This window comes from Chelonia mydas, chromosome 2 (genome assembly GCF_015237465.2).
Source record: "Chelonia mydas isolate rCheMyd1 chromosome 2, rCheMyd1.pri.v2, whole genome shotgun sequence".
In the NCBI taxonomy this organism is placed as follows: Eukaryota; Metazoa; Chordata; order Testudines; family Cheloniidae; genus Chelonia; species Chelonia mydas.
The window spans coordinates 165,353,376-165,374,215 of record NC_057850.1 but is presented as its reverse complement, the minus strand read 5'-3'; the positions used below and the strand labels follow the sequence as shown (position 1 = coordinate 165,374,215).

Here is a 20,840-nt window from a genome sequence, read left to right as displayed (position 1 = left end):
TTTTCATCAGTTTGAGTAAAGAGGCGTAAATTGTGCACAAATTGTTGCTTTGGGGCGGTAAAGATTTAGTGATTAAAAAAGAGGATTATTTGTTACAACAGAGTCACAACTGTGTGAATATAATAGCTAGTTGAAATCACTTTAATGCAAACTTGCGTCTTTTTTTCTATTTCTTATTTTAAAAGGAGAAATTTTTTTATATAGATCTGAAAACATTTAAATACACGATGTTGCAGCCCACATTGTGTACCCGAATCACTTTATTTGCACTGGTAATGCCCTTATATTTGCATAGTACTACTTCTTTCTGACCATTTTTTATGGAAGATTCTCATGAAAGTACTGAACCAGCTTTATCCTGCTTAGTTCACAGCCTAAGACTGTGTCTTTCATGTGTCTAAGAAGGCTAATTTGTCCATTTTCATACAAGTAAATACAGGAACTGATACAAGATCACAGCACAAGGTGGTTTAGTAAAATCTTAGAAGTAGAATGATTCAGAAGCAAGAATGGTTTTACTATCAGGCTGGAAGTCAGAACTCCTGAGTTCAAATTAAATTTGGGTAGCCTTTATTTTCTATTCTAGGCTGCTGTGTAGTGTTTGTTTCACCGCAGAGCCAGCTGCATTACAGAAGTCAATAAAATGATCCTTTTATATCCCTTACTGATAGTGCCAAGATGGTGTAATTGAATTGTTAGTAGCTTTTATCCAAAAGTTCTTATATGTAATTACAGAGTATTTTTATTGTTAAAACATTTCCCATCCCACCTCTCCCATTTTCCTCGTTGACTTACTTCCTTTTATTCTAACAGAATTCAATCACTTGTGGAACAGTCTGCAAATTTCTCACTGGCATTCTGAAAGGCACTCCAGCAGCCTATCATAACAGCTTTCAATGCATTTTCTGTGTAAAAAGCCCAATGGCTACAGCACATGTGACAGTGAATAAACTCTTTACTATCTTAAACAATTATGAATGAATTTTAGCTTTATTTGGTTGAAGATGAAATATAATTCTGTGTATTTCATTAGGCTATCACTTTGAAAATTAAAACATGATTTATTTTCTGTGCCTGAGCCAAGTTGTTGTTTTTTTTAAGTTAAAGCTTCTGCCTGATGTAGAAAGAGAAGAATAGTCATGTACAACGGGAGGAAAGGATCATGGTGCTTATGACACAAACAAGAGAACAATTTTAGGATGTTTCTTGCTGCAGGAGGAAAAAACAGTGGGAAAGAACTGCAAATCTTAACTGATATGGTCTAGATCTCAGGTGTGTTGTAAATATCCTCTTTATAGCACATAAATAACTCAGATCAGTTGAGTTAAGACTTGTAATAATTAGTATTTCCAGTATACTGTTCATCTGCAGTTCTCAAAGCTCTTCACAGTGTTGGGTGGTGTTCCCATTATAGAGTTGAGAAAAGCAAGGCACAGGGAAGATAAGTGATTTGTCCAAAGCCGTACAGTGGTTCAGTAGCAGAGCTGGGGATAGAATCCTGTCTGACTCCCAGTCCCATCCTCTTCTGGACTGTGCTGCCACGCTCAAGCACTCAGTTAACTAGATGAGTACGTCTGGGAGAAATCAGAAGACATTTTCCATGGACGGCCCTTGACTCTGGAATTCACTTCCCCACCCAGTAAAACAAAGATTGCATGTGTTGACTTTCAGGAATGTTGTTTGACTTCTCTGTTTGCCTGGACTCTTCCTCTGAGGTGATTTGAAGAGGAGTAGATGAGGAAGGGGTCAGAGTGGCTGTTTTTAGAGTCTTTACTATCACTGGTGGTTGACCTTTTGTGTGAAAGGATTAATGCATTTGTTTGGTTTGAAAGATTCTTTTTTTCATGTGCCTAGAATGGGATCATTTTTATACACTGGAAAAATTAATATATGACAACTCCTTCCCCTCTTGTTATAGCAACCAAGCTAAGACCTGACCAGTCTCCCAAGTTATTTATTTGTTACAGGAACCTCCAATTGAGACATCCCCTCTCTTCCCCACACATCTGTTCTGTTTTCCTTTGCTGTCAGAACTAAGAAGTTACAGTTGTGAATCCATTTTTACTACCCACAGTTGCTGGCTTTATGATGCCGAGTATCTAAATGTCTCTAACGTTGTTTGCCTCAATCAGTTATTAATTTGTAATGAAAGAGGTGCTGGGGCTCAAGCAATTTTTTTACATTCATAACTGATGCAGCAAGCCCTGGAGTGAAGGGGCTATGAACTGCCAAGCCTAGAGGTGCTGGGGCTCAGCCCTGGCAAAAATTAAGCACTGATCTCAATACACTTCAAAATATTGAAATAATAAAAATATTTGAGGGGTTGGGTGTGGGGTTTTTTTTTTGTTTGTTTTTGTTTTTTTTCCAATTTAAGGCCAATATTTTCTGCCTACAGTTAGGCAGCCCGATCATATTTTATCACCTTTGGTAAACTGGCCTATTTTTTCAGAGGTGCCAAGAGTTCACAATCTAACACCACTGAAAATCAGGTCACTTTTATATTTAGATACTTACATTTTGGATTTAGGTGTCAACTTTAGGCATCAAGAATCCACTGAAGTGAGTGAGGCTTTGCACAGGTGCAGGGATCTTCTCATATGTTTCTTCTTTCAAGAAAGGAGTCCAAGTTGATTTGAGTGTTTGTGGGTGTTTTCCCAGTCTGTGTCTGTTTCCATCTGGGAATCAAGATATTTACATACAAATCTATCTTCATTTTCTCTCTGCTCAGACCAGATCATAGAGGAGAAAAGAATTTAAGACCATAGAATTTGTTTTGCTTAAAATTCACATAATCTTTAAATGCATACAAAGTCTTTGAAGAATATTTCTCTTTGGTCATAGTAGTAGTCCATTTATCATTGTGTTTGATATTTTCTCTGGTGAAAAAGACTTGGATAAAACATTTGTACGAAATTATGCAAACAGTGTTCAGAGGAGAACACAGTTTTAATTACCTGTTTATGTCTCGTTTTTTTTTAAACTTGTAGAACAAAAAAGGCATGCTTTCAGAAGCATGAAATGGGAACCGAAAGTTTAAAAAGTTCTGTGCAAATTGACCTATTTTAGCTAAAAATAGAGATGAGCTGAACTTAGGCCCAGTCGTCCAGCCCTCACTTCAATGAGTGGCCCAATTAAAATCTATCTTGAAAATGTTAATGTACCTTTGGATACAAATAAAATGATTTATTGGCCCTAGGGTATAGGGAAGTACCCTTCAGTACCAGATGAGACCATCAGTCCATCTAGACTAGAATACTGCTCTGTCAGAGGCGAATAGCAACCCAGCAGCTTCCACAACATGCTAGATATAATCAATTTCTCCCTGACATCCACAGTGGATCAGCTTAACCCTGGGCCCTGAAGCATGATATTTCATTACCTTACCTGGCATAAAAACGAGGAGTCCGGTGGCACCTTAAAGACTAACAGATTTATTTGGGCATAAGCTTTTGTGGGTAAAAAACTCACTTCTTCAGATGCTTATGCCCAAATAAATGTGCTAGTCTTTAAGGTGCCACTGGACTCCTCATTGTTTTTGTGGATTCAGACTAACACAGCTACCCCTCTGATACTTGTTACCTGCCATAGGTCATGAAGTAAATAAATAAATCCCGCCATTTATTTGACTCGATCTTGTGTTATGTCACAATAGGTCCTTGGAAGTTTGGTATTGGAACTACTACCAAGCTGCTATGCTATTACCATTATTTTACTGAGAAGTAGGACTAAAAGTCAGACTTCCAGAAATGGGATTGGAGCATTTGAAAATGCTGGATGGCTCACGCTATGGTGGTGATCTGTCAAGGCAGTACTTCAGGGAACTATAACAAATTGTACTTTTGGGAGTACTGCTATCACATATTGTAGGTGGAGGGGTATGGAGTTATACATGGATAATTGGTATTTGCAAGATCTCTCATATCCTAGTGTAATAGCTTTTTACTGTCATGTTGTTGTTACTGAACCGTAACTGCGCAATATAAACTTCAGTTTTCCTGAAGAGGTAAATTTCATAGAGCTGTTGATGGGCGTGAAACATTATTAGTGAGTGTCAAGGTTCCCTCCCTACTCTGAACTCTGGGGTACAGATGTGGGGACCCGCATGAAAGCCCCCCTAAGCTTATTTCTACCAGCTTAGGTTAAAAACTTCCCCAAGGCACAAATCCTTTGTCCTTGGAGGGTACGCTGCCATCACCAAGTGATTTAGACAAAGAATCAGGGAAAGGACCTGATTTGGAGTTCCTATTCCCCCCAAATATCCCCCCAAACTCTTACGTCCCCTTTCCTGGGGAGGCTTGAGAATAATATCCTAACCAATTGGTTACAAAGTGAGCACAGATCAACCTCCCTGGGTTTAGGACGCTGAAAAAATCAATCCGGTTCTTAAAAGAAGAATTTTATTTTAAAAAAAGGTAAAAGAATCACCTCTGTAAAATCAGGATGGAAGATAATTTTACAGGGTAACAAAAGATTCAAAAACACAGCAGAACTCCCTCTAGGCTTAGTTTCAAAGTTACAAAATACAGGAATAAACCTCCCTCTAGCAAGATAATCTAATGAGCCTTGCCTTACTTTCTTACTCTTTTTGCGACTTTTTGATATTGAGACTCATTTTAGGATGGTTTATAGGAGGAGGAGTTGTCTGACCTGATGCATCTCTGCTTCCCAAGAGAACACACAAACAAAGCCTTTCCTCCCCCCCCCCCCCCCGCCGCCCCCAGATTTGAAAGTATCTTCTTTCCCATTGGTCCTTTTGGTCAGGTGCTAACGAGGTTATTTGAGTTTCTTAACCCCTTACAGGGAAGGAGGAATTCTAGGCTACGGAGCTGTATGGTTATGACAGTGAATGTCAGGATGGTAACTGAAAGCCCATCTATAACTAGTTACATCACATCGAAGGTGCTAATCCTAAAGCCTTTTTGCTCACAAGGTGTTCACAAATACATCTGCTTCTAAGAATTATTCATTTTTGTTCAGTTTGCTGAAAATGTCAGTTTAAGCAGTTAGCCGATGAATTTAAAATAGCTTCACTATTTCCAAGTTAGTGCATCTTCCTCTAAATTTCAGCTATTATTCTGCCATAGGGTTTTATTTGCATTATGGTATTTCAGAAGTAAGCTTAAAATGGGTGGGACCGGGGGAAAGATCTGCTGAATTTTACAAGTTGAAAACAATTACTTTCATAGAAGATATTTGCTATGTGTTTTGTGCCGTGACTTTTCCACTCTGAAGCAGATAAAGGGAATGAACATGTGACCAGAAACACTGGCCACATTATATAAAAACAAAACTTGATTCTTTATTTGAAATGTTTCTTATGCGTTGGCCACATCTCTGTATCCTGTGTCAAAACACTTTGATAACCAGTATAGTAAGCAGAACATATCTTAAATGCTAGTGTAGATCATGTCCCCTCTAAGTCCCTGTACTGTTAAATATTATGATTTATAAGGGAAAATTAACATCTGCCAAAATCCTAATTTTTAAAAAAAGAAACAATCAATAAACATCATGGGGTAGCAAGCCTGTGCCTTTATAGAATTTCATGGTTATCATTATGCATACAGTGGTCACTCAAAACTTCATGTGGATAGTGGGAATAGAACTCAGCTCCTCCTTTAGAAGCAGAAGTGCTAATCACTGCAGCTAAAGCATGATCTCCAATAGCTATTAGTTGTCTAGGGACTTTGATATTTCACCAGATATGCTTCCATCCAGGAGAAAATAGTGGCATGCACACACTAGCAAATTCAATACAATATCTTTACAGACTTAATTCCCATAGCTATATTACAGTACTGAAGACTTAAAACCTTTAATGTGATTTGTTTACATTTTCCATTTCTCTCAGCTTGGACAATAAAAATTGGGGAGTCAATTTCACTTTTATTTATAGTCCAGTTCACCTTGCCTTACACCTGCAATAAATAGCACCATGCTGCAATGTTTGGACTTTCCAAACACTGCTTTGGCCTTTCCAAATTGTTTTGAAAGGCTGTTTCCCTGGCAGAGTTTCCAATCAATTGAAACATTACACACACATAGTATTCATAAAAATAAACGTATACACAGGCACACACATAACATGCACTATATTATAACATTCGGTTTTATAAAAGTTTATTTTTTAAAAATTCTAAATGGTGTGGTTAATCTGACCTTATCAGTGACAGCGACTTCATGTACTATTGAAATGTAGTTCCCTAGCTGCAATCTTTCTGCTTATCTAGAAATACTTTCCTGCTGTGTATGAAACTGAACAGCATACATGGTTTTTAGTTGTCTTGCTAGGTCTCCAGGAAGGCTCTCCTTGTTGCTTTGCCTCCTGGCATTTTTAAATCAGGAAGCTAACTTCAAATTCTTATGGATCGAGGAAAATAGGGTTTAAATATTGATGAAAATGAGCAATGTATGGTTCCCCCCCTGGACACAGTCACGCAGAGGTGAAATGGCAGCATTAAAACACATCCAGCACTTGCTTAAGGCTACTGGCTGTTCTGTCCTGGAATATATATTTTTTAAAAGTGTAGCGGCTGCCGATCTATAGATACTAAATTTTAAATAACACTCTGGCATTTGAGATAACTCATGTTGTCCATGAGAAAAGGCATCGAGGAACATATCTCAGCAGAAGTTTAGCTCACGCCAACTATGCGCCGAACAAGATGGTACCTGCCCTAGTCACCCTATGGGTGAGAGTTGCCAAAGAGAAGAGAGAAAATGCCCAAACTTCCCACTTTAAAGGAGAGGTTTGCGACTACAATTTTACTGATCAATGGGCAACCGGGGCCCGCCCCTTTTCTGTGTGGAAGGAGGGACTGACGAGAATACGATTACTGCAGGCAGACAGATGGACACACAAGCCGACGCAGAGAGACCCACAGACACAAAGGCACGCTGCAGATGATCACCCAAGGAGCCACACAAAGAGAGCGAGGGGCTCAGATAACACGCGGAGAGACAAGCGCGCACACACACACAACCCTAGCTCCCTGCTGGTCAGTTTCACTCTCGCCCCAGACAGCTGTGCAGGCAAACGCCTCCGTGGTGGGCCTCCCCCTTTCTCCTCCTTCTCAGAAACCTCCAGCTGCGCGAAACTTCCCATCGGCTGCCCTGGAGGATCCCAGAATAGCCACAACGACATCCTCCTCCTCCTTCCTCCCAGTCCAAAGGCGAGCCGGAGAAAGGGGGAGGACGAAACAAGGCGGGGGAGCGGGGGTGGGCAAAAATGGGAAATGGAAGTTGGAGTTGATTGGTGCTGCTGAGAGGCTGATGATCGCATCTCAGGGTAGGGAGAGGGAGGAGGAGCGGAGCTGGGGGAAAGCTTGCGGGCGCCCACCCACCCCCAGTTGCTGCTGCTGCTTATGCTTTGATGCAAAGGAATGAAGAGGGGTTTCCTGACAGGAAAGCGTGTGGTTGATCCGAGGTGTGTGTTTGCTGGTGGCTGCAGACCTGCCGCCCTCTTTCCTCCCCATGCGGGCGCTTTCCCCCCTAGGCTCTGAGTCCTGGTCGCTCCTACTGCGGGATGGAGACGCATGCTTTCTGGCTAGTGCAACTTTTCCTTTTTGCGCTCTGCGGTAAGTAGCTGGCTTGCAAGCTGATGCTCAGACCATCTCGGGCAAATGATCAGTAAAAGCACCTGGAGAAGTTATTAGCACTCCTAACTTACTAGCATTTATGAGTCTTTGCTGTTCTAGGAAGGTGTTTTGTCTTAAATAACTTAAAGCATTTATTATATTACCCTAGCAACAAAAGTGTTTAACGTACTGGTTTGTGGGTTTCCCTTACAAGATAAAAGGAATCGATTTTTGCCAGGCATCTTTAGCTGAATGTAAATGTGGAAATGTAAACCCTTTCTACAAGTCCTGATTCTGCTGGAGAAGCAGAGCCCTTCCAGAAAGGTGATTTCAATAAGGGTGTTTTCTCTCTGGCATGTAATAAAATCATACACAACCTCTCCCTCCCTAACTCCCACCTCACTTAAATTATTCAGTAACAGTTTGAGTAAGGGAGCCTGAAAAGAAGCCCTTCCCTAAGGCATTAATGAGTTTGTGGCTGTCCTCAAGGAAGATGTGCAGGGTTGTATTTTGTAAGGTTAGTGGCTTTTTAGTGTCATTGGCATTTTTGTGAGACCATATTAGCTGAAGTCTATTTTTAATATACAGCTCCAGCAAATGAGGTGAAAATCAAAAACTAGGGAAAGGCGACTGGGTTATAAAAGAACAGATCGTCTGTTTGGGGAGAGGATTTTTCTAAGAGCAGAAGGAATCTCTTCCTGTGATATCAAGATCTGGGAACAGACCTCTGATAGTATCCCGGTGAGAAAGGAGAAGCTGTCTCCAGCCCTCTCCTTGTTTCCCCACACACGCCTTATCAATTAGTTACAGCGTGAGAGATGTGTACATTTCGCCCAGGGTGTTGGTGATACCGTGACAGGCACGGAACCACCTCCTTCTCAGCCAGGCCGCAGATGGCTGCTGTAAGAACTAGAGAACAAGAGTGAATAAATGTAAAAATAAGACACCAAATCCTGAAAAGTGTTGAGAACTGAATTGGGGTTAGCTTGATTGTGCACCCAGGAACTGTATGGCTTTCTCCCCCTTTCTTCTTGCACTGATATTAACTAAGGGAGCACATTTTTCTGTAAAATAATAATCTTTGCCATGGTAGCTGGCTTCTTGTAGATTTGGCCAATTCCCTAAGTCCTCACTCAGGCACAGGGCTCATTTTCCTTGAATGAGAGCTGCAAGATTGGTAACTTAGGTGTTGACCACCAGCCCAGCATCCCGTAAGCCAATTTTGCCAGGAGATGAGTCAAGAAATACATTACTATATATGCTCACTTTCCAGGAAGAATGAATGAATTAACTTCTGAATTATATTCATCCTTTTCACACTAGCTTCAGTGTGGGCTCCCTCTCCTCTCTTTGGGAAGCAGGGAATTTTCATGGTCCGGAGGCTGGATGATTCTATTTAGGATTTGCTCAAACAGCTACTTGTAATTGTGCAGATACCTTTCAGATTTTTCTCATTCTTTAACTTCAGTTTACACTATATTGTTAATCACTGAGATTTCATTTTTTCCCCTTGTAGCTGTCTTTAGGAATTTAAGATTTAAAACCTTACAGTCAAATCCAAAGTTACTGACCGAGTCTTATTCTGATCTTATTTACACCAGTGTGACTCAGGTGATCACAGTGGAGTTACTCTTGATTTACACAGATGTAAGTGAGAGGAGAATCAGGCCCAGAGTATTTAAAAGGGTATTCCAAGTACTTTATAGGGGATAAAACCTTGCGAGACCAGAAGTTAGAGATCTTTACATGAAAAGGCCTCTAAATAAGAGGAACATCTGGTTCTGACAATTTTCAGAAATGACAGCCCTCTCATAACATTTTTTGCTTTTAAAAAAAGTAAAGTGTTCATTTTGGTGGCTTTTTCTCTCAACATTGTTTGAAACCTACCTTGTGCAGTCAAATGTTTTGTACATTTCTATTTAAAATGCATTTCAGAATACAAACTTTCCTGACACCTAATGGTTGATTTTTTCCCGGCTGAACATAGAAAAAGAATCAGTTATTTTTGAGTATGAGAAACTTCCAGCATTAGACTTTGCGATGACTCTCACAAGTGAAATATGTTTCTTAAGGATTTATTCCCAGACTGAGGACTACTCTTCCTGTACCTCAAACAATTACACACAGTTCTCACCAGAGACACTAATAGGTATAGTCCCAGACTAGTGTTTCTTGCCTAGGCCAGTTGCTCACCTAACTGAATGTCACTGAAGAACTGATTTTCATGGTGGTCTACAATGGATTGCTTTTGGTCAGAAGCGAAGGAATGGATTTTGCATGAACAACAAAGATCTAAATGGAACCAAACTAATTCCCTGATTTAAAACAAACTTTTTATGATTACTAAAAAATTCACAATGTGGAATCTGACTATTTAAAATATTACTCAATAATTGTCGTAAGTGTAAGCCAACTACAGTTTGCACTGATTCTTCTGACGGCAAGTAATACAAACATGGTTCCTAGAATTAGTGATTCCCTAGGGATATTGACTTTAATTGAACACTTTGAACCATGGTTGTTCCTCCTTGTTTTTATTTCTGTATGATCCAGTTTAAACACTGACTGACCCTTATGCCCTTTCTCTTTCAGTCAAATGTTGTTATGGTTGATCAGTCAATGCTCCCGTTGAATTACTCAAAGTGTATATTTTGAGAGCCTGTTCTGCACATCTATTTATCTTAGTTAATTTACATGGCACCCATTACCTTAGTATATGAGTGCCTCACAGTCTTTAATGTATTTTCATCACAACATCCCTGTGAGGCAGGGAAATGCTATTATCTCCATTTTTTTTTACAGATGGGGAACAGAGAAGCTAAGTGACTTGCCCAATGTCACACATGGAGTCAGTGGTGGAGCAGGGATTTGAGTGAACAGCGATTTAACAGTCCAGTAGCATATTTTACAAGAGTAATTGTTCTGGCATCCTTTTCCAAACATTTCCCCCTCCATCCTGTAAAGATGGTTGCTTATTAGTAGTGCTGTGTCCATAGGTAAGGATGAAAGGTGCTATATAAGTGTAAGAAGTTATCATTTAAAGTGAAACTTCATATTTTTTTTTAATTGTACAGGCATCTGTCTCAGCAAAACATGTTAAAGTAGAAACGTGATAACTATCATGATCTTTAGCACTTTAATGCCCAGATCTCTAAACATTCTACAAAGTTGTAAAGTATCATTACCACTATATTTTACAGCTGGGGAACTGTAGCACAGAGAAGCTAAGTATTTTGCCAGAGTTGCCCAGCAAATCAGTGTCAAATCTGAAAACTGAATATGGCTCCCCGCTCCCTCTCTTGTATCTCATGCTCTGGACTACAAATCCACACTGCTAATTATCACTAGAGATTTATAAGAAGGACCCAATCCTGCAAGGTACTTGCGTGCCTTTTGTAAATACAGAGTCCCCTCGAGTTCAACTCCATGTAAGATTGGATTCTAGTGAGAAAGAGAAACAGATGAATGATTTTTTAAAAAATTGATTAAATTTGAAAAAAAGTTCCATATCATCTTACTGATGAATCTGGTCCACTGTTTTGTGGCTGAAAGGGTTGGGATGAAGGAAGTGTAAATCAGCGTGGGAATGACATTGAATACAATAGATCAGGTGTCAGTCAGTTAGACATAAGTATGAGTCTGTGTGTACTCTTAAAATGAGAACATCTCATTTTGAAACAGACCAGACCAGCTTAGCAATACACTACTCTGCCAAAGCGCTGCTCTTGTTTGTTAGGCATCCTGCATGTTTTCAAACAGCAATCAACAGGAAATATAATTAATGGACGCTATTGCCATCACTTTTGAAGCAAAGCAGACAAATGCTGATGCAGCCTGTGCTTCCAAGTTGCTGTTAGATCCTGGCACAGCTCCACCATACTTCACCGTTTCCATCGTCCTTTCTCCCCCTCTTCCCCTCCCCCCATAACCTGAAGATTTCTGAGATCTACCCAGACCCCAGTGTACCGACTCAGACCGGTACAGTTAAGGTTTCTGGAAAAAATGTACTGTGTTCATGAGAGAATGTACATGGATGTGCTGTGGGTGGCAGCAGAGAGCATCAAATATTCAAGCAAAACCATGCTGGTCCCAGAAGTCAAGAAGAATGACACCTACAAGATTAGAGGTACATTCCAGATTAAAGATAGGAAATAGAGGGACACACACAAATTGGCAGACTGATTCTGATCCCATTACATTGATGCAATTCCATTGAATTCAGTGGAGTTACTCCTGATTTACACCAGTTTAAGTGAGACCAGCACTTGGCTCTTACTCTTTTTTTTTTTTTTTCCATGGGGATGAAACGGTCTCATAGTGTGTGATTTAAAAATATATATATATGTTGTGTATACACACACACACAATTTTATAAGGATATTATTGTGGATGAGTTCCTGGTGTAGGATGGCATGTCCTCAGTAAAAAGTGCACTAGCTGTGGTGGTTCTGCTTTTTAAGCCATATTTCTTTCTTGTACCATCAAATTGTTATTTGTTTGAGATGCTGTTTCTTTCCACCACCTCAGTGCTGATTACACAGCTTATTCACTGGTTGCCCTAATTGCAAGTAAATCAAATTTCACCTACTTCCACCAAAAATAAGAAAGGAAAAAAAAAAAGAAATTGTGCAAAGCGGTCAGTGAAAAACTTCACTTGCTAAATACCATTTGTGATCAATCTGCGGCTTTGTTTACTTCTCACATCTCTCTCTCTCGTAGCAGACTACCTTCCCCCATAGTGCTTGTCCACATGCACGTTTCCACTGTAATAATGACACAAGTCTTAATTCACACTTTTGGTGGAAGTCTGTGCGTGGACACTTTCTGATTTTAAAATAAGAGTCCTATTTCAATAAAAAACAAAATTGAAATAGGATACTTATTCCAAAATACAATTTAATTTTGAAATAAGAGTGTCCCTACAGACTGGCACTGAAATAAAAAGGTTGTTATTTTGGCGCAAATTTATATGTAGGCCAGCCCTAAGAAAGCTATATAACTAGCCCCAGAAAAGAGGTGGGAATGAGGGAGAGATCTTGATTTTAGCATGACTTTTGACATACTCCTCACATTCTCATAAACAAACTAGGAAAATGTGGTCTAGATGAAATTAATAAAAGGTGATTGCAAATCTGGTTGGAAAGCCATATTCAAAGTGTAGTTATCAATGGATCACTGTCAGACTGAGGGATGAGTCTAGTGGGGTCCTGTAGGGGTCTGTCCGGGGTCTGGTGATCTTCAATATTTTCATTAATGACTTGGATAATGGAATGGAGCGTATGCTTATAACATTTGCAGACGACACCAAGCTGGGAGGAGTTGCAAGCACTTTGGAGGATGGGATTAGAATTCAAAATGACCTTGACAAGTTGGAGAATTGATCTGAAATCAACAAGATGCAATTCAATAAAGACAATTGCAAAGTACCACACTTTGGAAGGAAAAATCAAATGCACAGCTATAAAATGGGGGATAACTGGGTAGTTGGTAGTACTGTTGGAAAGGCTCTGGGGTTACAGTGAACCACACACTGAGTATGAGTCAACAGTGTGATGCAGTTGTGAAAGGCTTATATCATTCTGGGGTGTATTAACAGGAATGTTGTTTGTAAGACACGGGAGGTAATTGTCCGTCTCCACTCAGCACTGGTGAAGCCTCAGCTGGAGTACTGTGTCCAGTTCGAGCACCACAATTTAGGAAGGATGTGGACAAATTGGAGAGAGTCCAGAGGAGAGCAACAAAAATGATAAAAGGTTCAGAAAACCTGATCTATGAGGAAAGGTTGAAAAACCTGGGCATGCTTAGTCTTGAGAAAAGAAGACCGAAGGTTTGTCTACACTGCAGTTAGACACCCATGGCTGGCCTATGCCAGCTGGCTCAGGTTGTGGGACTGTTTCATTGCAGTGTAGATTTCAAGGCTTGGCCTGCAGCCTGAGATCTGGGATCCTCCCACCTCACAGTGTCCTAGAGCCTGACTCTAGCCCAAACCTACAAATCTACACTGCAGTTAAAATGCCCCTCAGCCTGAGCCTCGTAAGCCCAAGTCAGCTGGCATGGGTCAACTGCGGGCTTTTAATTGCAGATATACCCTAAGGGAAACCGGATAACAGTTTTCAAATATGTTAAGTGCTGTTACAAAGAGATTGGTGATCAGTTGTTCTCTATGTCCACTGAATGTAGGACAAGAAGTAATTGGCTTAATGGGCAGTAAGGAAGATTAAGGTTAGATATTAGGAAAAACTTTCTAACTACAAGGGTAGTTAAGTTCTGGAATAGGCTTCTAAGGGAAGCTGTGGAATCCCCATCACTGGAGGTTGTTAAGAGCAGGTTGGACAAACACCTCTCACGAATGGTCTAAATATACTTGGTCCTGCCTCAGCACAGGGGGCTGGACTAGATGACCTCTTGAGGTCCCTTCCAGCTCTACATTTCTATGAGTCAATAGGAAAAGTTAATGTGAACCAACAAAAGGTTTCCTAAAACTTTACAGGACTGCTCTAAGATAATATCTTGACTTAATGTCTTCCCTGAAACTAATCCAGAAAGTACCAGGGAGAAGTTTGTTCTTCCCTGAAGTGAATTTCAAATGTGTGAGAGCTGTTACAAATGGTTCAATGGCCAGAGAGGAAGACAGCCTCTGTCTTGAGAACAGCTTGACCTTATCTCAGTGGTGTCCCTTAGTAATGGCCTTCATTTCTGATGGGAATTCAGAGCTATGTTTGCCAAATTCTCTGTGACATTTTTTTGCATCCTCTTGTCTGTTGAAGGCTACATGTTTAAGGATCTATCCTTTTATTTTCTGTATTTTCTCTACTTTATCTTAAAGTAAAGGGTATCATGTTCTCAGTGTGTTGCCCACCTGTTTTCAGTTCTGGAGAAGCGGTGACTGGGAAAAGGGGATTAATTGCCAAGTTGCTGGTCTGAGCATATTGAGAACTGCTGGATTAGTTGACAAGCAGTGATGCTGGAACAGTTTTTATAGGGGGAGTGCTGAAGGAGGAAACCATGGATTGTTGTTACTACTTCAAGCCACAGGGTGTGGCACCAGCCCTAGTTCCAGCATCCATGCAGACAAGCCCTCCAGAAATTCTCCTGGCATGGTCTAAGGGCAAGCAAGGCACCAAAAGGACCATGGACAAAGTCCCTGATCCTTCAGCCTTTAAAATCTTTGGCTAAGTCTTTATGGGATTGGGCACAAGAGAGCAAGAACAGAGAAGTTGTTGACATGCATGCACATACACAGCCCCAATTCTGTCTTTTGCCGAGTGGCAGAGTTGTGCACTAGGGAGTTTTTTGAAGGCTGGGAGGAAGAAATTCCCCCGAGCGGGCAGTGCAGCAGCAGGAGTTTGCTGCTTCACGGCCTGTCCTACATTCTGAGGGCTGAAGTAGCATTTGCAGCATCTGCCTGCCCTGCGCTGGGGCAGGGGGATGGCCTTTTGTTCTGTTCGTCTCTCAGCCCTATCACCAAATCTCTGCTGCTTGGCAGTGCACAGGGAGCTTCTGTGGAGCAGGTGTCTGGTTAGCACACAGGGAGAGCAACCCCAGCGTGGGCCCCTGCCCCACTCCCTGAGCAGTAGAACCACTCCACTTTTGCTGCTAACAGAGCTCTTCATGTCACAGGAGAGATGTGGCCAGATGTTCCCTATATTGTATTATTAGATTACTGGATTTAATAGCATAAATGTGCACATTCATATAACTGCATCCTTAATATTAATGCAGTATTAGGCTTGCACAGTTATAAAAAACAAACTGGGAAATAGAAGTTAAAATTCTTACAGCAACATTAACTCTGTCACATGGCACATGCGTAACCTCACCTATTCCTGTTTTACTGTTAAATGAGCAGCCTAATATAGTGTTGTTAAATATATACCATAAAACAGGAATGCTCAAACTCCCATTTATGCCATAGACTTTGTGTGACCTTGGGCAAGTCACTTAGGCCCAGATCCACAAAGGTATTTAGGCTCCTAACTTTGACTGATTGCAATGGGAGTTAGGAGTCTAAACATTTTTCAGGATCTGGGTCTTAGTCTCTCTGTGTCTCAGTTTCCCATCTGTAAAATGGGAACAGTAGTACTTTATCTACCTCACAGGGTGGTGCGAGGATAAAGACATTAAAAACTGTGAAGAGCTTTGAGATCTACTGATGGAAAGTGGGGGATAAGAGTTAGGTATTATTATTGTTAAACTTAAGAAGTAGTGTACCACACTGAATATTCAAACCCACCTGGCATTCCAACTTCATTTTGATCAGCAGACCTAGAAGGGATTTTTATTCTGATAAATCAACCTGCATCCCATCTGACTGGCGTGCATCTCACCAATGCTACATGTTCCCACAGTGTGAAAACTGCTGCCACAGAATACACACTAATGAGCAATGGGGCAGAGTGAATATTGCTGGAGGAACCTCAGGCCTGATTCTCTTTCACCCACGTCAGAGTAAATCAGAAATAGTTCTATCAAAGCCAATGCAGTTATACCCACATGTAAGTGATGTGAGAGGAGAATCAGGCCCCTTAAAATTTCCTGGCTTTCTTTATTTTAGTTCAGTGATTTGAATGTCATATGAATGTAGTTTTTTGTTGTTTGCATTTGATTTTAAGAGTGGAAGAACATTCCTGTGCTTAATCAATAACAGTACCTTTTCAAGGCTGGGATTTCCAAAGTGGTCTAAGGGCATCAGGTGCCCAACTCCCGTTGTGCGGTGCCCTTATGGCTCTGACGCAGGATTGGGATGTTGTAAAAGAGTTTGGGTCTTCTGCTTAAGATCTTAGCTGTTGCCTACTGAGCAAGCTTAGATGTGGGATTGTTTTTCCACCCAACCGCTTTGTACTTTATCACCAAACCAATTTGTTTTAAAAACTTGTTTGTAGACATAGGCCCAGATTTGTAGGTGTGGCTCCACTCAGTCCTTCAGTGCATAACTGACTAAGAAAACTAGTGCCCAGAGTTTTAAAGCTATTTAGGTGTCTAGGTCCTATTGAAATAAATGGGAGTTAGGTGCCTAAATACCTTTAAAGTTGGGCCCTAAGTCTCACTTTCAAAAGTGACTTAAGTACTGAGGAGTCCTTAAGTCTCATTGAAAGTCAATTAGATTTATGCTCCTAAGTGTTTAGGATGCCTTTGAAAAAAAGACTTAGGCTCCAAGTCAATTAGGCATTGCAATGCAGAGCAGAGCAACACCTAAATACCTTTAAAACTCGGGGGCATGCTCCAGAATGGACACTTCCCTGGGGATGGGGTGGTTATTCCACCACTTGCAGTTTTTAAGTCAAGACTGGATGTTTTCCTAAAAGTTCTGCTCTAGCTCAGACAGCTGTAATGGCCTTGATGCAGGAATTACTGGGTGAAGTTCTATGGTAGAGGTGGGCAAACTACAGCTCGCGGGCCACATCTGGCCCACGCGTCTGTCCTGTCCAGCCCCTGAGCTCCTGGCCCGGGAGGTTCACCCCCAGACTCTCCCCTGCTGTTCCCCCTCTCCCCCGCAGCCTCAGCTCACTGCGCCGCCGGCGCAATGCTCTGGGTGGCGGAGCAACAAGCTCCAGGCAGCTGCAGAGCCACGGCCTGACCCAGTGCTCTGTGCTGCGCAGCGCGGCTGCCTGTCCTGGTGCAAACGCGCCGCCAGCCACCGGTGCTCCAGGCAGTGCGGTAAGAAGGCAGGGAGCGGGTGTGTGTGTGGGGGTTTGGATAGAGGGCAGGGGAGTTCGGGGGTTGGTCAGGGGCCGGGGGTGTGCATAGGGGTTTTGGCGGTCAGAGGGTGGGGAACAGGGGGGTTGAATGGGAGCAGAGGTCCCTGAGGGAGGCAGTCAGGAAGTCGGGGGGTTGGATGGGGCGGAGGGTCTGGGGGTGGTCAGGGGACAGAGAGCGGGGGGGAATAGATGGGGCTGGGGTCCCTGGGGGGCCGTCAGGGAACGGGGGGGTTGGATGGGGCAGGAGTCCCAGGGTAGCCATCAGGGGGTGAGAAGCGTGGGGGGCGGGTCAGATAGGGGGCGGGGACCGGACCATGCCTGGCTGTTTGAGGAGGCACAGCCTCCCCTAACCATCCCTCCACACAATTTCAGAAACCTGTTGCGGCCCTTAGGCCAAAAAGTTTGCCTGCCCCTGTTCTATGGCCTGTGTTATCTAGGAGGTCAGACTAAACCATCATAATGGTCCTTTCTGGCCTTAAAATCTGAGACTCCATATGCTTTCAAAGCTCAGCCATTTTCAGTTCTGTATAGGAAAAATGGTTGATTCATTTTTGGGGAAGGATGGAGAAGTTCCCCTGCTTCTTATTCTCCAGCTTCATATAACTCAACAATGGCTAAAAGGGCTTCCTTCAAACTTTCACCAAAAAAATTGCCTTTTGTCTGAGATCAAGCATAGAAAATGTCAGTCCAAGAAGAACGCTTTGGGGCAAGTGAAAGCACAGAGATTACAGATACTGATTTGCAGCCTTAATTATAGCATTTGTACCAAACATATCTTGCATTGTGAAGAGAGATGATAAACACCTGTCTCAGAGTGTGTCAACACTTCCGTTTTAAATCGTATTTGCCAAGCTGAAACTTCTTTGCATTCAATCAAGTGACCAGAGAGCTTACGGATTAATCCTTTTTCAAAGCAGTCAAGGCTAGAGTAAAGTGCATGCTATTAGTGCTGTCGATAAAGAATTATGAAAAGTCTCCTGCAAAAATGCAGGGAGTTTGGCTACCTTAAACTAAGCAGTGAGTTCCAACCCTGTTATCTGTGGCGCAGCTGTAAAATAGAAGTTCTAAGCCTAGGTGGGAATAACATAGGTATACAATTAGTTCTGATGCTTTTTTGAAAAACAAAACATACTTTTGCTTTTGATTTCTGACTTCTATACAAACGTGTATTGTTCTAGTACAACCAGACACAAAGCTTCTTTTAAAATCTGAGATTTTGTAGACATTTTAACTATTTAATCTACACTAGTGCCCTATGAGAGTTTGAGGAAAAATGTTTGAAGATGGTTTGGATATTGTATAAAATGAAGTTGCTGTGCAATAATTATGGTGCTTGATGATACTGCTTTGGATCAAGGGATCACTACCTTTGAGCTCAAAGGAGAAGCCATCTCAAAGCCTGTCCTTGAGAGCAAACTCACTTCTGTTTTCCAGCCTGATCTTTAGGAGCTAGAATATAAGGCATTGGGGACTCTTGTACGCTTTCACTGAGTTTGGATTACCTCCAGGGATCCAGGGGAAGAACTGTGTTTCATGTTTTCCCATATAGTGTTTTCTTTTTTTGTTTCCCATGCATGTTCATTGGCTTCCCCCCTAACACAGCCCTGGTTTCCCACAGTTTACAGTGTGGCTGCAGATCATCTTCAAATAGAATGTCTTTTTGCGCTTGGGCTGGGTGGTGTTGTACATGTTACCTTCCTTCTGATTTTTTTCTTAATAACATGTTGAGATAAAATATAGCAGAAAGGTAAATTGACAAAAGCAAAGAAAGCCACAGTTTAAAGGTGAAACACAGACTAAGTCATCTTGTTCCTGTCAGTATAACTTAAGGGCTAGAAGATGTTTATGGAACACTTAACTGTGAATGGCCTTGGTTTTATTATTTTCAGTCATATCTGTAATAAATCTGCAGTGTAGTTCTTATGCATGAAGATAAGAAGGGGGGTAGAGAAAAAAAGTGACAAGATTAACCCTCCATCTAATGTCTCTTTGTCCTGTAGTGTTGTCTTCACCATTGAAATTTTTAAAATGAACTGGTGGTATTTTGTGAAACAGGAAGATCAAAGAAAATATAGAGCTTTGAACCTTTGCCTCCTCTAAAAAGAACCAGCACAACTTTCCCTTCGTGGGGAAACTCAATCCCATTAGCCCCAGTTCTGCCCTCAGTTGGACATGTGTAAATTCCACTGAAGTTAATGAGTGACACCAGTGTAACGGAATTGGGCTCTGTCATTTGGGCTCAAGTCATTTCATATACATGGGTTCTCTTTTGTGCAAATGAGAATTGTTGCAAAAACACCCGCCCCCAATGTCACTTTAGTATGTTAGAGAGACAAGGTGAGTGAGATAATAGCATTTATTGCACTAGCTTCTGTTGGTGAGAGAGACAACTGATGAGCTTACACAGAGCTCTTCCCTTGGGGCAGGGACCTATTACTTTATTTATTTATGGAGTGCAATGCATACCTACCGTATGATGCTATATAAATAACAATATGTGCCAAGGTCTGGGATCTGGTTGCTACTTTGTAACTGCCATGGTGAAAGTACTGTTCTGTCATAAAAAGTCTTATGTGCTCATATGTGACCTGACAACCTGGAATTCAGGACAGAACGCTTGGGCAGTTTCAAGAACCTCAGGCACAATTATTGTCTTATGGTACATATGGACTTTACTGGGAAATTGACTTTGATGAAATCACATCAACATTAGGACATTTAACCGGTTACTGGTTAGCTGCATGAACAGGCTGCAAGAAGAGCACAAATAAACTGGGGGTGGGCGAGGTAATCAGGGTGGTAATCTTGTTGCAAGGGAAAAACAACATTTCCCTGATCTCCTGTGATATCAGGATCTTGATTTAAAGGTTCTGCTTCTCAAGGGAAAAAGAAGTTTTAAACATCTTTAAGTATCCCGTGCTATAAACACTTCCTCAGGAGGGAGTGTGCTGTGACCCTCATGTGTGAAACTTACGTGGGTCACTTCCCCTTCCCAAGGCTTAAAAAAATATAAGCTCCTTTGGCTCTCCCATGCAGTTCCTGTGATTAAAGTCCTTATTTGCCTTGAGGGACTCATACTGTACTTGCCATTTACAGGTGAATAGATGTTGAATTAAGCCAGTATTGGGCTGACCTTTATATTTCCGTATTATAAGTACACTTTATGCCACATCACCTTTGCTTTAGTTTTTTCACGCTTCTTTGGCTAAAGACTATGTAGCATCACACATGCTAAAAATATTTGCTTCCTGGTAATGGTGTGGTGCATTGTAGATTGGTAGGCTAAGAGTCATATATTATCCTAGAGTCCCATGATCATCTTCCATTGCAATCTGTGGACTGAAGGCATAAGCTCCATAAGAATAATTTAGATAGCTGACATTTTTTGTACTCCACCTCAGCTGTTACCTTTTTTTTTTTTTTTTTTGCATGCACCTTAACCATAATGTTGCACAGCCACACCTCACATACACCTTTTAGATAGAGAAGTTCGTCGCTATAACACACTTCATTTGGACAGAAACTGTTTCTTTGAGACAGAGGGAGCTGTGATCTAGTGATCTAG

The 20,840-nt window shown here is 41.4% G+C and overlaps 1 protein-coding gene across 2 annotated transcripts in view; it reads left to right on the top strand.

Annotated features, from left to right (window-relative positions):
• Positions 1–6,882: 6,882 nt before the first annotated feature.
• Positions 6,883–20,840, top strand: part of RAMP3 (receptor activity modifying protein 3) — a 103,387-nt gene continuing 89,429 nt past the window's right edge. The window contains exons 1-2 of one of the 2 annotated variants that reach the window (XM_043540500.1): positions 6,883–7,577; positions 10,380–10,573. Coding sequence is in view for 1 of the 2 variants with exons in the window: in XM_043540499.1 (XP_043396434.1) it covers positions 7,526–7,577 (52 nt within the window). In the remaining variant the exon portion in view is untranslated. The remainder of the gene's footprint in view (positions 7,578–10,379; positions 10,574–20,840) is intronic. The other variant, XM_043540499.1, reaches the window with a different exon arrangement.